This window comes from Ammospiza caudacuta, chromosome 13 (genome assembly GCF_027887145.1).
Source record: "Ammospiza caudacuta isolate bAmmCau1 chromosome 13, bAmmCau1.pri, whole genome shotgun sequence".
Lineage (NCBI taxonomy): Eukaryota > Metazoa > Chordata > Aves > Passeriformes > Passerellidae > Ammospiza > Ammospiza caudacuta.
In genome coordinates, this window is record NC_080605.1 from 13525084 (window position 1) to 13539448 (window position 14365).

Sequence of the window (14365 nt, forward strand, 5' to 3'; positions counted from 1 at the left end):
ATTTCTCAGACAGCCAACTGCTCTCTGAGGTGGTATGGCCACAACCTGCTGCTTCAGACTGGGGGCCGCCACAACATTTACATCATCTTGCTGATGTGGTCTGGGTTGTGGTGTTGGTGGCAAATGTAGGTTTTCTTAGCTGAAGCAAAAAGAAACCTGGCAAACTGTCACAGTATTAATGTCAAACTAATTATTATAATTACAAATGTGGGTCCTAGTTTTGGTATCTAAGCTAACATATAACTCTAAGTGTAAGCTTTCCTGGGTGATAAAGGTGGAGATGATTTAGGCAACAACAAAGTGAAGCTGGGTTTTAGGTTCTGCACAGAGACCATGTGGAACCACGATACTCGATCAGATTTTCCAACACTTGATTTTGTATTTTGTCTTAGATTAAATGTTCTGCATTCTGTGTGTGAGTGAATGGAACACTTAATATTCTCTTAGCCATAAAACATGCAGAATTTTAGATTTCTGTTTTACCATAATTGAGACAAACACCAAAGCATCAAAGCACTACAGTGGCCCAGGAGGATCACACTGGGAGTGTTCCTATCATTATGAAAAACCAACAGAACATGAAGTTCTAATGAGTGAAACAATGTTGTTTGTCAGGATAATTTAGCAGTCTGGTACACCTTAAGGCTGGCTAGAGGGAAGGGTGGATGCTGGAGAGGTGCTGTAGGAAAGTTTCTGCCATGAGCTGTCAGCAATGAATTCTGACACCACAGCTTGAGCTCCCCCACATCAGGAGACAGCAGAATCAGGGCTACCCAACAGGTTTCATTAGCAGGAGATGGACAGGTAGGACTTACATAACCTGAGGTGAAAAGTCAATAAGTAACAAGGAAATTTCTTTCTAAGGAAACAGGGGTTGGTTCAGGTGCAATGTATTCCCCAGTACAATGTTATGGCTTTGTCCGTAAATGTGTGCACCACCAAAATGGCTTTGTCAGTTCAGGAAAAAAATAGAAGTGAATTACATGAGTTTGTAGGTCAAGGGCTGGCTGCAAGGCCAACTACAGATTGCTCAATTACTTCTTCTTCTAGAAAGTTTATCCAAAGTGTTGGGCTGAATCATTTGTTTGAGGTCAAGGTACACAAGGAGAAACAGTTACTTTGATATATGTCTATTCTGTGTGATATGTTTCCTGGAATATCAAGATAGGGATATCAAAAGGGATATCAGAAAAGAAGCTCCCAAATTGCTATGTTCAATGGTCTTATTGTACAAACAAATAAAGGGCAGTGGGTTAGTGTACATGAACGTTTTCCTGTAAAGAACTGTACTGTGCACAAAACTAGGATAGAGCTTGTGCTTTTGGAAAGCCATCCTGGCTTTATTTGCAAAGGTAATACAGATTCTAGTTTTATAAATTCTAGTAGAAAATGGATAGGATCTCTTATTTTTTACAAGAGAGAACAACTTTATTTCTGAAGATTTGCACACACAAGAAGTATTCCTTATTTTCCTTAGTACAAAGCCAAAGCATCATATATGGTTTTGTCTTGTATCTATGGTATCAGCAAGTATGGGCTTGAACATCTTTGTTCTACAATGTTTCACATGCAACACTGCAATGTATTGAAGACAGATTTGAAAAACCTAGTAACAGGGCAATCTTAAATCACCTAAGCAAACAAATGCCTTATTTTCTCTGAAAGCTTAATTTTTCCATGGCTGACATGGACGCATTGGTTACATGCCAATAAATGTCTGAATAATGCATATAAAAGCCTTTCCTGTCAAAAAATCAGTATGAGTTATTTAAGAGCTCTGTGCAAATGCTCCCTTGGATAAAGGCCCAGGAAACTGGAAAGAGCCCTTAGCCCTCTCCCCCCACCCTCTCCAGTCTGACAGCATTTACTGAGTCAGATTTTGCAAAGGATTGACTGGTAACTAAACTTTGAGTGAAGCAATTGCCTCACATTTATTAAAACAACTTATTCTGGTGGAATTAAAACAGAGCTTTATATTAAGTATTCTGCTCTGATGGGAGTCATGAGAGCAGAAATCCTTCTCAAGAACTGCTTTTATCTTTTAGATCAATGAATGAAAGTATGCACTTTAACTGTGTATCAGCAGCCCTATTTCCTGGAAATTGTGGTTTCCAAACAGATGGCCACAGAGATAAACGTGTGCTTCATTTACTACTTGAACTGAACACTTTGGGATAAAGGTATTCCATTTGTGAAGGGCATTTTAAATTTAGCAAGCCAGATCAATTATTCCCTGAATTGAGTAAGATACCTTGCATGGAACCCCTGGTGGGTTCTGGGTTTTATGCAAGCAGTTTAACTCATTTTACTGCTACTGTGCAAAAGGTTTATAACACTTCATCTCACTGAAGAAAAAGAAACACAAACTGAAATCAATCTTTTCAGACCCACTGTGTATCTGTGTTGTCCTGAGGGTTAAAAATGGAAAATTTGTTCAGTGCAGGACTTCTGACAGGCATGGTTCCTGTAATCCTGCTTTTGCTGTAGTCACATTAGTCAGCTGAACATTACTAAGGAAGTTTCTCTGCATTCATTCAGGAGCTGGGAAGGGAAATATTCCTGCTGAGTCATGCTTATTAGTATTTTCCTTGCTCCACCTCCAGCCCCTTTGGCTCCTCCTCTCCTCTCTTGCTGCTGGTTGCCTACTATATTTAAACAGCTGTCTTGGAGCAGAGAGAGGATTCCAGGCTTGTAGTTTGGTTGGCTCTCCTGAGTGTACAATCACTCTCACAAAGATCCCACCTCTCATCAGACCTGCTGCTAAAGGTAAGAAGGCTCCAAATAAGTGCAGAGAGCTCTGTCTGGTGTACCCTAACATCTGTTTCTGGCTATCACAGGGGTGTTTTTAGAAAGGTGTTATTACATACCACAAAGTTGAATTTTTTTCCACATAGTTTTAATTGTGTTTGGGGGGTAACTGGCCTGACATGCAAGAGTGATGCTGTAAGGAGAGAACAGCTTCTGAAACTTGTAGGGAAGTATAAAATGTAAAAGCTGTCAAGATCTCTGCCTTTTTTTTTTTTAAAGTACTAATTAGTTAAATATTAACCTCGTGAGACAAGTGAGTTGATGAGGAAATTAAGCTGAAGAAAACCATTGTCACATCTCTGTTAGAATTGTTTAAAACTGAGTTTTGTGGTACCTTTGTTAAACTCCCCCATTGTTTATACCCCAACTGCATTGCTCTCTTGAGCTCTCCCCATGTGCTGTTCAGGCCACACCTGGCCTGAACACCAAGTGTGTTCAGGCCAAGAATCACCAAGAATCACATGGTGATTCTTCCTTTAGCAAAATCTCATGGCCGTTACAGAGAGAGCTGTCTGCACATGGCTGATGTAACCTGGCTTTGTATTTCTCCGAGGATCACAGAGTGCCCTTGTCTTGCTAAACGTGCCTTTGCTTTTTCATTTGCTCCCTTGAAGCCTGTTTCAGGCTGGCAGCCTGGGGCTGGTGAGAGCCACACTGACCGAGTTTGTGAGCTCCAGTCCCTCTGGACGCGAGGGAAGGTATGCAGAGCCTGGCCCAGAGTGAGCTGGGAGCGTTGCAGCCAGAAACAATTATGTAACATCACACAGACACTGGAATGCTTTGGAAGCAGCAAGAAGCCAAGTTGTGAAACTTGCTGCCTTCTCCCAAATGAGGAGAAGGAAAAGGACATTCGTTTAAAGTAGGAAGCTCAAAGCAGGAGCCAAACTCAGTGTCACTAAGCTGACTAAGTGTGAGTGCCCAGCAGCCCACACTACATAAAAGGAGGGTGAGAAGAACACTCTTAAGTTTCTTGTTGTCTCAGGCTTTTTCCTGGTGCTAACTAGTTCAGATTAGATTGGCAGTGAACTTCAATGTCCTGCTGCTTTGCAATGGCCTCTGCAAGAACAGGCTTTCCTCTACACTGTATTAGCTGCCCAGGTTTTGAGGTAATGGAGTCTAAGACTGAAAAAAAAATGTAATTAAGTAATTAAAATAATCCACCTTAACATCTAATGGGAGGAAAGGTGAATGTTTGGCCCAAAACTACAATGCCTGAGATCCTCTGAGTTTTACCCCCAGAAGTCAAACCTTTAGCCAACAGGATGGGAATAGCTATAAACAGGTTCAGCACCTGATTCACTTTCTACTTAAAAATAAGAGTTAATAACTATGAATTATAGAGATGGCAGCTATAGGATGTGAAAGAGACTAGCCCAAATTTCATCAGACTAACAATTATGCTCCTCCAGCTATTAAAATTTGGTTTAATTGCAGAAAATGCTCCTCTTTCATGTGCCAGGAGGTGCAGAAAGCAGGGGGAGGGTGGCAGCAGGAGTTATCAGTGAGCAGCTGCTGCTCTGTGCTTTATCAGGGTGGAGAGGGGTGGCACGGTGCGATGGCCAGGAGCCAAGGCAACCTTCCTCTAAAGCAAACAGCACTGCCAGCCTGTCCTCTCCTGCCTTGTGCCTTTTTTGTCCCCTTCAGGCTCCCCCAGAAACGTGCTGGCAGCCAGCAGTGTGAGGCTGTGCTCATGCCTTACAAACAGCCTGGCAGCTCCTTCTCTGTGTGTGTGTGCCTCTGCTGCTGCCCTGAAGCTGCTGCCCTGTGCTCTGCTGGGCTGGTCAGAGTCCTTGTTCCAGCTAAAATCCCACAGATGTGCATGCAGCTTTCCCAGGCATGCTGCTGCAGGGAGCTGTGGAGCAGAAACCTGCAAGATTGCTCCCAGAGGTGTTGCTTCCCTCTTCCAGGCTCCCAGGAGCTTCACAGAAATAGGATGTGTACTCTGTGTTAGGAAAAATTAATAAGAACTTCTCTTCTTGTATAATACAGTGATGAAGAGGGGTTATTTGTTATCATGGAGAAGAAATTTCTGCTGACCTGCAGCTGGATGCTGCAGTTCACTGGTTTGAGGGGAACACATGACTGGTCACACCAGTGTCCTGTTCCTTTGGTGTCTCTGGCAGTCCCAGCTGCTGGTGCTGAATTCTGCTAATTGCAGCTCTGGAGCTTTGTGGGAAGGAATTATTTGGGGGAACTTAGAGCACAGTCTGCTAAAGGAGGTGCAGGTTTTGGTTAATGTGGCAGAACCCAAAAGGCTGGGGAGATCCTTGAGTGGTTGGGCTGTGCTCCCACAGCATCCAGGGCTGCGGGGAGGTTTCAAGGGGAGCTCATCTTCTCTAGTAAATACAACTACCTTTGAGTCCCAATTAAATTGGGAACATAAGTTTCGTTGAGATCCAACTCTCTTCAAAGCTAGATGCTTCAAATTACTTAAATTAGAAAGCACAACTATAATGTCATTTAAGTGGTTCATGCCCTGTCAGGCAAAATGCATAACAGTCTTAGAACTAATGCTGAGTTAAGTGGTAACAGGCAGCCAGTAAGTGTCACTAAACTGTGATCCAAACATTTGGCCAAGGCTGCTAGTTTTGAATTAATTTTATGTGATGAACCTGGTTATGTTGGAATGGAGCTGTTGAGCCCAGCCATGGCTGTACACTGGTGTGCATGAGAGCTGTCACATCCCTGCAAGCAAATGCACTCACAGCACCCCTGCTGAAGCCTGGAATCTGTGAATTGTGGACTCCCTGGTGGTTTCCTGGCTGCCCAGTCAGTGAGCAGTGCTGTGCTGGAGCTGCTGTGATGTAAATGTCAGCCCCAAAGAGGGGCATTACACTGCAGGAAAACATTTGCTGCAATACCTGTGTCAAAGGCAGTGATGTGCCAGGCCTTATGGCAGTGTCTGGTGCACTTGCCAAAGATCTCTGCACTTGGAAAGGCTGTGGAGAGTGTGCCCTACTGGACAAAGTTGTGCTATTCCATGGATTTTGCTTAGCTTTCCAAAATGACAATAAGGGTTTTATAAAAGAAAATATTTTCTGTAGAATAACTTTAAAGCTTATGCTGATTTTCAGAAATCTCACATTTATTGTGGTAAAAATAACTTCTCTAGGTTAGTGACAGTAGAGTTGAATTCCATGGAAAACTAAAGTCATTGTTTGACGTGGTAGGATTCCTGCAGAAATGGCAGAAGCATTCACTGTTCACTGGATGTTTACATAATTATTAGATTAGTTTTGTAGATTCCACTCTAATGACACCTTTGTCTCCAAGATAATTATGATGCATGTTTTATTCAAAGACTTGTTATTTACTTGTTCAGACCTAGAACTCTCTATTTTCTGGAAAATTGAGAAAGGAGGTTCCAGAACTAAACTTGCACTTCTCAAAAAAACATATAGTGATAGAATGGTACCTATTTGAAAATGCAGCCAGGAGATTTCCAGCCTTTGGGCAAAAGTCTTATGTCAGGTTTATTTCACTTACCAGTAAATGCACAAGTTACTTAAAAAATTGTTTGAGATAATGATACCATTTTCTACAGAGTAGTGTCAGAAATGAAGTTTTTATAACAAGGTGCAACACTTCATTTAATGTATTCAGAGGGTTGCTGAAATTGCCAGTTATCCTGGAGTAACTGGAATTCATGTCTGAAAAAGAAAGATAACTGTTGTGTCCCCATTTTGTGGTGCATAATCAGAAAATCCTCCTTTGATTTTGGGGTCAGGAGGAGAAAAAGATAAGGAGGTCTGTCCTGAGTGTGGAAGTGTAATGTGACAGTCTGCAATGCAAGGGTAATAGTACTTTAGATTAGCCTCAGTTTGTGGGCTGGAGAAAACCTTGTGGGGTTTTTCTTGTTTGTTTCCTTGTGGTTTTTTGTCAAAGAATGAAAATAATTCAAAACATATTTATTTCAGCAGGTGGATTCCAGAGCATAAATGCTTCCAGATGGGAAGATATGTCCATTAGTGACCAGGCCTACAAACAGGAGTGGGCTCAAGACAATTCCTGTTGTGATCATAGGTAAGTCCTCTCCTGCCAGCACTGCTGGGCTCTCCTGTGCTGTTGTTGCTTTGGACTTGCTACCTTTAATTCTGTTCCACTTCCACATGTTCTCACTCAAGGCAGAAATGCCTGACTGCTGTTTCTGCATCCTTTCCAGACAGCCAGACTTCCTATAACACTGAGAGACCTCTCAGAGTTGTGAGAAGTAAGGAACAAGATATTTTACAAATTAAAACACATACCTATTTTTAATGGTGAAATTGGTAACCTTTTGAGCATCAGTTCAACTCACCCTGCTTTTTCTCTGTTGGATATTTAGAAAGATTTGAAACCTTTTCAGTACAGATAGGTAATCAGCTTGCTGGGATTATCTGTAGTGCTTGAATTGAAGATAGGTTTGTGTGAGCTTTTCCACCATTATGTCTGTTTAGAAAGTACTCCAGATGCTGTTAAGCTTTCTTGAATTTTTTCACAGATTTCTTTTAAAACATGAGTGAGCTACACTGATTTTGTGCAGATTTAATAGACTGATAAAATGCAGTTTTAAAACCAGTTTAAAACCAGTTAAAAAATCCAGGTTATATAATAACTGTCTTCAACTAACTTCAAGAGGGATCTTGCAGTGTGAGGTGATTCTTGAGCAAAGTAATGATGTCAGAGCCTTCCCCTGTGACCAGCCATGAGCTGTGGAGGTGCTGGACCTTGCTCCTCTGAGCATGTGTCCCATGCCTTGCAGAGCTGGCTTCCCTCCTTATCTGTCACTGAATTCAAAGCCCCCAGGGAGCTGCTCCAAAGTCAGAGCACTGCATCCATCACCCCTAATCCCTGCTAACAGCAGCTTTGACAAGGACACTACTGCCAGCAAGTTTTTATCTGAGAATGCCTTTGTGCTGCTCATGGTACAAGTCTCTAGGGTGGGAAGGAGGATATTTTGGTGCCTCCCTAGTGCACCTGTACAGGGAGCCAGGGTGGAGGTGCCCCTGAAGCCTCAGAAGCAGCACTGGGAAGAGCTGCACTCTGAGGAGGCTGTGGGGCTGAAGCAGCCCTGATGTTTCCCTGCAGCTGGACAACACAGCATGAAGGCTCCAGCCACTTCCCCAGGCCCTGCTCCAGGAAGGCAGTGTGCTGCCTCAGCTCTGCTGGCAGCCTCATGGAAGCAGTTGCATTTTAAAACATCTTGAGCCCCAGATGTTCTTGTGATCATCCATGTCAAACTTAGATGTGCTTCAGAATAAATCCTCTGAGTGTTGCGTGCTCAGGTGGTGAAGTTTGGCTTAGGTACCTCCTTGTACTTCCTAAAGCAAAGTGGTGACCTGAAATTGGTTATATTTTACTATAGCTGCAGTTTAGTTTGTTTTTAGTGTCTGCTGCTGTTGGTTTTGGCTAACTTTCCTGCAAGTGGAATATTCCAAACGCTGACCTGCAGCTGCTGGTTGGTGTCAGCACAGCAGCCTTTGTCCCCTGCTGTGACACGGGCTGCCCCTCACATAGCTCACTGTTGGCTTTACAGCCGTGACCTCACTTTTTTGGAATCCTCAAGGATCAGCCTTTGCTCCAGCCACCCTTGAGCACTGGCACTGTGTCAAGAGGCTGCTGTCACTTGGGCTCTCTCCCCTCCTCGTCACTGTATTGTCGTGGATTTTGGGCAGCCAGACAGGCTGGCAGAGACACAGACACTGTGAAATATTGAACATGCTGGAGAACAGCCATGTGCAAACTTTCCACAGGCTACTCTCACTGGGCTTTGGAGTCACACTGATCTAGTTTTTCCCCCTGGCTGTTGGGTGGTCAGCAAAGGGGTTCAGCCATCCTGCAACCTGTTCAGTGCTGTGTTCTGTGGGCTTGTCTTGGCATGGCAGAGAGACTTTCCTTAACACACTGCAGTACCACAGTAGGGCTGCTTCCCATTTGAAAGTGTCCTCAAGACCCATTAGTCAAAGCTGTATTGCCAAATATCCCTGAAAAGATGGAATTTCCTGCTGAGAACAGCTGGTTCCCCTTCACTTCAATAGCTACCATCTTTTCTGGATCTTGTATCCTGTGCACAGAACTACTCTGCAGTGGTGTGAAATCTGCTTCCAGGAGAGCTGAGGCCCCTGGTCAGCCTGTGATCAGCTTCTAAACCCCTAGTTTTAGAGAAATAACTCCATTCATCATCACCATGCTAGAGACTTCAAGCTTCAGGTGAGGGCAGCCTCTGACTTATTTAACCCTGTGTCTTTTCAGCAAGTTCTAAGGACCTTGCAATGCAAATTGGAGCAAGTGAAGTGAAGGGTGAAATGTCTTCCCCAACTCCATCCAATAACTGCATTCTGGAACAGGATCCATATCAGTGTATCCATAGCAGTGTCATGTCTTTTGAATTGGTCTGCATATTAGAAACACTTCTCAAAGAGCTGCTCTATCTCCAGAAGCATAAACTCTTCTCAATTGTTTTTTTCAGGGAATGGACCTTCAGGAATCTGTCTCTCATATTTGCTGTCAGGTTACACCCCTTACTTCAAAAGACATGCTCTTCATCCTCATCCTATTCTTCAGAGAAAACTGGAAGAGGCACCAGAAGTCTCTGTTTTGGACCAGGTGTGTGTAAAGATAAACTACGACATCCCAGCAAAGCATCCCAGGGGTGTATCATGGGTGATTACCTTGTTTGGATTTTCAAAGTACACAGACAGAATGAGCCTTAAGCAAATCACAAAGCATTTTGCTTTGTAATCCAGAGCTCCCTTGTCTGCAGTGCCAGCATTGCTGCCAAGATCCTGGAGGCAGCCCTTGGGCAGGACCAGGTCTGTGTGCCAGTACATGAGCTGCCCAAGCCCACTGCTCAGAGGTGCTGGAGTGACAAGCAGTAAAAATGGAATGGAAGCAGTTTGCTGCCTGGCACTACATGCCCTTTGGGCATCTGCTCCTTCTCTCTGCAGGATCTGGAGTATCTGTCTGAAGGCTTGGAGGGACGATCCCACAGCCCCGTGGCTCTCCTGTTTGACACCCTGCAGCGGCCAGACACCGACTTTGATGGGACAGCAGAATCTGTGCTCAGCTGGTGGCATGAGCCTGACAGAGCCATCCCCCACCTGGTCCTTGGCAGAAACGCTCCTGGAGGGGCCTGGCATGTAAGTGAATTGGAGCCAGCTGGGGTCTGTGTGTTGTGTAATGGCCAAATGTGCTGACTGCAGAGAGAAAAGCTCCTCTAAAATCCCAGTCAGCTGTGTTACATCTTATATATAGAGACAAGTGAAAGTTTAAAAGGAAAGCAAGCCTTTATATTCCCCATCTCTTGTTCTTTTTGGAGAACATGGATGGTTTCATCCATGACAGCAGATCAGAGGAGATTACAGATTTAATCATCTGTGCCATATTGAAACATGGATAAGTTGTTTTTCAGTTTTTACATTAAAAAATTAAAGTAATTTTTCTTTGTTTCTTGTTCCAGTCTATAGAGGGCTCTATATTTACCCTGAGCAAAGGGGAATGGATGGGACTCCCAGATCTCCCTTTCAAAGAATGGTTAAAGCAAAAGAAAAGGTGAGACATGCATGTGTGATCATCTGCAAACATCTGGAGATTTTTAGAGAACCTGGAATGGACTTCTTGAATGTAGCTACCCATCTGTTATGGATGATTTTAGTGAGAGAAAGAACACTCTCCTGCACCCCAAAGCCAGTCTATTTTATACTGAGTGATTCAGATAAAGTTGCAGTGCTGCTTGGAATGTGTCCTTCTCCACACCCACTGGGGAGATGAATCTGTGACCAAGAGTTCTGAGTAAAACTTGAAATCCTGGTCACCTGGCTTCTGCTGCTGCCCCTGATGACAAGCACAATCAGTCCTGCTGCTGTGCATTCTCTGAGGTGCTGTGCATTCTCTCTTTACATGAGTCACAATTAATCTTAAGAAGTCCAGGTGTTAAAAATGGACTGGAAGCAAGATATTAGAGGAAGGCTTAAATAACCAGCCATGTTCTTGGGGTTGGGATTAGTGCTACAGAAAGCTGCCTGTGTCCAACAGCTTCTGGACCTGACTGTTAACTCTCTGTGTCAGGAATAACTTTGCTGAAGTCAGGGAAACTAGATCAGTCTTCTCTGTAGTGCCAGGGTAGATGGCTCTAGGATACATTGAGTGCAAGAGGGGACAAATTCCAGTCTCTTACTTAACTGCTGCTTGACCTTTGTTTTTCCTTTATTACAGAGGCCTCAAAAACAATAGAGCCACAGCAGAAGACATTGCTCAATATTACCAGCACTATGTGGTGAAGAAAGGACTGCAGAAGAATTTCAGATGTGGCACTGTTGTGACCTCTGTGAGGAAAGTGAGTGCAGAGAGCATCTCCAACCACACTCAGAAAGATCTGCAGGAGGATAGTGTCTCAATCTGGAGCTCTAATGAAAAAAGTGCAGAGGTCTTTCAGGTGGATGGATTTTTCAAAACTATGGAAGGTGTTAAAGAGGCCTTCTCCATCTATGCAGAAAATGTGGTCCTGGCTACAGGAACATATGACAATCCTACCTGGCTTGGGGTCAAGGGAGAAAACCTTTCCTATGTCCACCACCAGCTGTCTGCCCTTGAAGAAGCAGTGAAGAATAACAGTGTTGGCATCATGACAGATCCAGTCTTGATTGTAGGTGCTGGTCTGACAGCTGCTGATGCCATTCTCTTTGCTCACCATTGCAATATTCCAGTAATCCACGTTTTTCGGAGACGAGTCACTGATCCTGGCCTTATTTTTAACCAGCTTCCCAAAACAATGTACCCTGAATACCACAAGGTACACCAGATGATGAAAGAACAGACAGCTGCCTGTGCAGGGCCCTATGAGCACTACATCAGCCTCCCTGAACATCACGTGCTCTCCTTTGGCAAGGACAAGAAATGCATCTTTCAAGACAAGAACGGCTGTCAGAAAGCTTATAAAATTTCCATGGCTCTTGTTCTAACTGGCTCAAACCCCAACCTCTCCTTTCTGCCAAATAATGGCACTGACTTGGCCCTGGACAGTGAGCAGCCAGTGAATCCCAAGAGGAATCCCATAGATGTTGATCCCTTCACCTATGAATGCACTCAGGAGAAAGGGCTCTATGCCCTGGGGCCTCTGGCAGGAGATAACTTTGTGCGCTTTGTGCAGGGAGGGGCTCTGGCTGCTGCCAGCTCTCTGCTAAAGAAAGCCAACAAAAATCCCCCCTAACAAAAATCCCCATCCCTGTTCTGCCTCTGTGAGGGTGGGTTAGAGCTCCTTCCATCAAATCATCTGATCTGGGTGTCCTCAATTCTAAAGGCCATTCCTGGTATTCTTGAAGGTTATATGGAGAGTTAGTAAATTCCTGCTGAGTTATTTGGGAAGATTAGGTGACCAAATACAGGGTGGGTTCCACACACAGCAGTGTTTTCAGTTCCTGGGAATTCAGCTCCTTTTCTGCGTACCTGTGCATGGTTACTGGGACTGAAGCTCATGCCTGGAAAAGCAAGGGCAAGACAGGAATTGCTCTTCTATCTAAAACCCTCCAGGTGACCGGAAATTGGATTGAGGAATCAATGTTAATCATTTTCAGATAGCAGGCCCACAACACTGTGTCTGTTGCTGTCTTACAGTGTTTTGTCATGGAACAAAGTAAACTGACCTGGTTTTATGTGCTCCTGTGGTTTGGCTGTATGTCCCTGCTAGGCCAGAAATCGCTGCCAGGTGCTGCAGGTACCTCTGGCACATGGGGCGTATCCTGCCAGTAAAAACTGACATACAAGCACTCAAAACTGGATTGTTTCACTGACACCAGCAACAAGGAATATATGATTCTTTTAACAAATCAAGAGATTCCTGTGATGGGTTCTTCTCCTTCCTGAGAAGAAATGGTATTGATTTGCAAATACTTGGTTTGCCATCTTGCAGCTTCCTGCTTTCTGAATCCTAAACCTGTGGTAGCCAAACTCTTGGCAGCTGCTGTAGAAACAGGCAGAACTAAAGGGGAGCTGCAGGTCCATCCTGGAATGCCCATGCACTGTATGGGGCTCCTGCTGCATAGAGGATTCTGGAAAGGTGCAATATGTTATATACTGGGTGAATTACTAATGTATTATGTTTTTTAAAAAAATATTATTTGTATAAGAGGGGAAATGGCACAGTCACTTTTTGGTAGCTTTATGCTATATATATATGAAAACTTTTTATACTGTTTTTCTAAAATATTTTTATTGGCAGAATATTTTGTTACAGTCTGTTCTGAATCAGCTGGGGTGGATGGCAATGGTGCCTAATGTTGTAAGCAGCATTCTCAACAGACCTACAGGGGCTTTCATGCCTCTCACAGGAAAAATTTCTGTCATAGCTAATTTAATTTGGTGTAAAAACAGACTCTGCTGCCTGTGCTGCACTGAAACTCACTGACATCAGAAGGCCCTGAAAAACTGACTGGGACAAGACATCTGTAAATGAATTGGCCTGGAGTTGGGATGTGAGAGGGGCTTGTCTGTGACTTACTGTATCACTTGAATAATTTCTCTGACTGACTACTCTTGTATGAAACTTTTCAATAAAGTGATTTCAGATTTACCTTGTGTTTGTTTTACCTCTGAATCTCTGACCCAGAGAGGACCTAATGAACTGTTCATCACCATCATCTTCCTGGTGAGTACCAGGGCATGGTTTGTGCCTGCTAAATCCTCCATCCCTCTGTTCCCTAGGAGGACCCCACTGTGAAATTTCTCTATTTATCTTTGTCTCTCCAGTAGGATGAAGAACCCTTGTGAGGTGCTGTGCCTGCCTCTTGTGAGGCTGAGAGTGCCAAACCAGGTTATTTGCCAAGCTTGTTCTTGCCTGGGGGATCTTCGATCTCTTTCCTGTTCACCTGCTCTCTCCTCCTGTCTGCAAAATAGCCTCAGATCACAGCCTAGGCCAGTAAATCAGCTGGGACAGTCTAGATCAGAAGGTGACAGTTTAGATTTGAAGGTGTCTGGTCCAACCCCACTCAAGTTAGAGGTTGCTCAGTTAGACCTGGTTGCTCAGTGCCTTGTTGGGGAAAGCTTTGACTATTTCCAGGACACAGATTGCACTATCAACATTTGGTTGCCCCGTTCAACATTTTTCCACCTTTGTTGTCCAGAATTGTAGGATATTTTCCTAACTAGCTGAATTGTCCCTATTGCAGCTTAACTACTGCCTCTAGGTTTGGTGGTTTTGGATTATTTTCACTGCACAGCTCTGAGAGGAGTGGTTCAATGTGTAAAAATATCAATATTCACTCTTCTCTGCAGGCTGAGACTGAAGTGCCCTCAGTATTTTGTGAACACAGGAGAGTGGAGGGAATGAGTTTCCTGGTCTGTGTCCTTGCTCAGTGGCCAGAGGGGTGGCAGTGTCCCCAGGACTCTCTTTGGCAGCATTTCTCTACATGAGCTGGTACTTTCCCCTGATTCTCTTATCCCGGCAATGTGAGCATTCCAAAGGAGGGATAATGTGCTTCTGTGATCTTCTGCAGCTAACCTTTGCTAAAAAAAAGTTCAGTGATCAGTGCTCACCTCTCTGAAAATGCTGATTTTGGCTACATCTTCCTGTCTCCAAAGCAAA

The 14365-nt window shown here is 44.0% G+C and overlaps 1 protein-coding gene across 2 annotated transcripts; it reads left to right on the forward strand.

Annotated features, from left to right (window-relative positions):
• The first annotated feature begins 2645 nt into the window (after nt 1-2645).
• OSGIN1 (oxidative stress induced growth inhibitor 1) lies at nt 2646-13354 on the forward strand. Of its 2 annotated transcripts, none has more exons than XM_058813413.1 (6): nt 2646-2766; nt 6726-6831; nt 9257-9393; nt 9735-9926; nt 10247-10338; nt 11002-13354. In XM_058813413.1, the coding sequence occupies exons 2-6, from the start codon at nt 6747-6749 to the stop codon at nt 11993-11995; spliced, it is 1500 nt and encodes a 499-aa protein (XP_058669396.1). In that variant the 5' UTR covers nt 2646-2766; nt 6726-6746; the 3' UTR covers nt 11996-13354. The 2 variants fall into 2 exon arrangements, with proteins under 2 accessions (XP_058669396.1, XP_058669397.1); XM_058813414.1 differs by lacking the exon at nt 2646-2766 and adding an exon at nt 2962-3754.
• The last annotated feature ends 1011 nt before the right edge of the window (nt 13355-14365 follow it).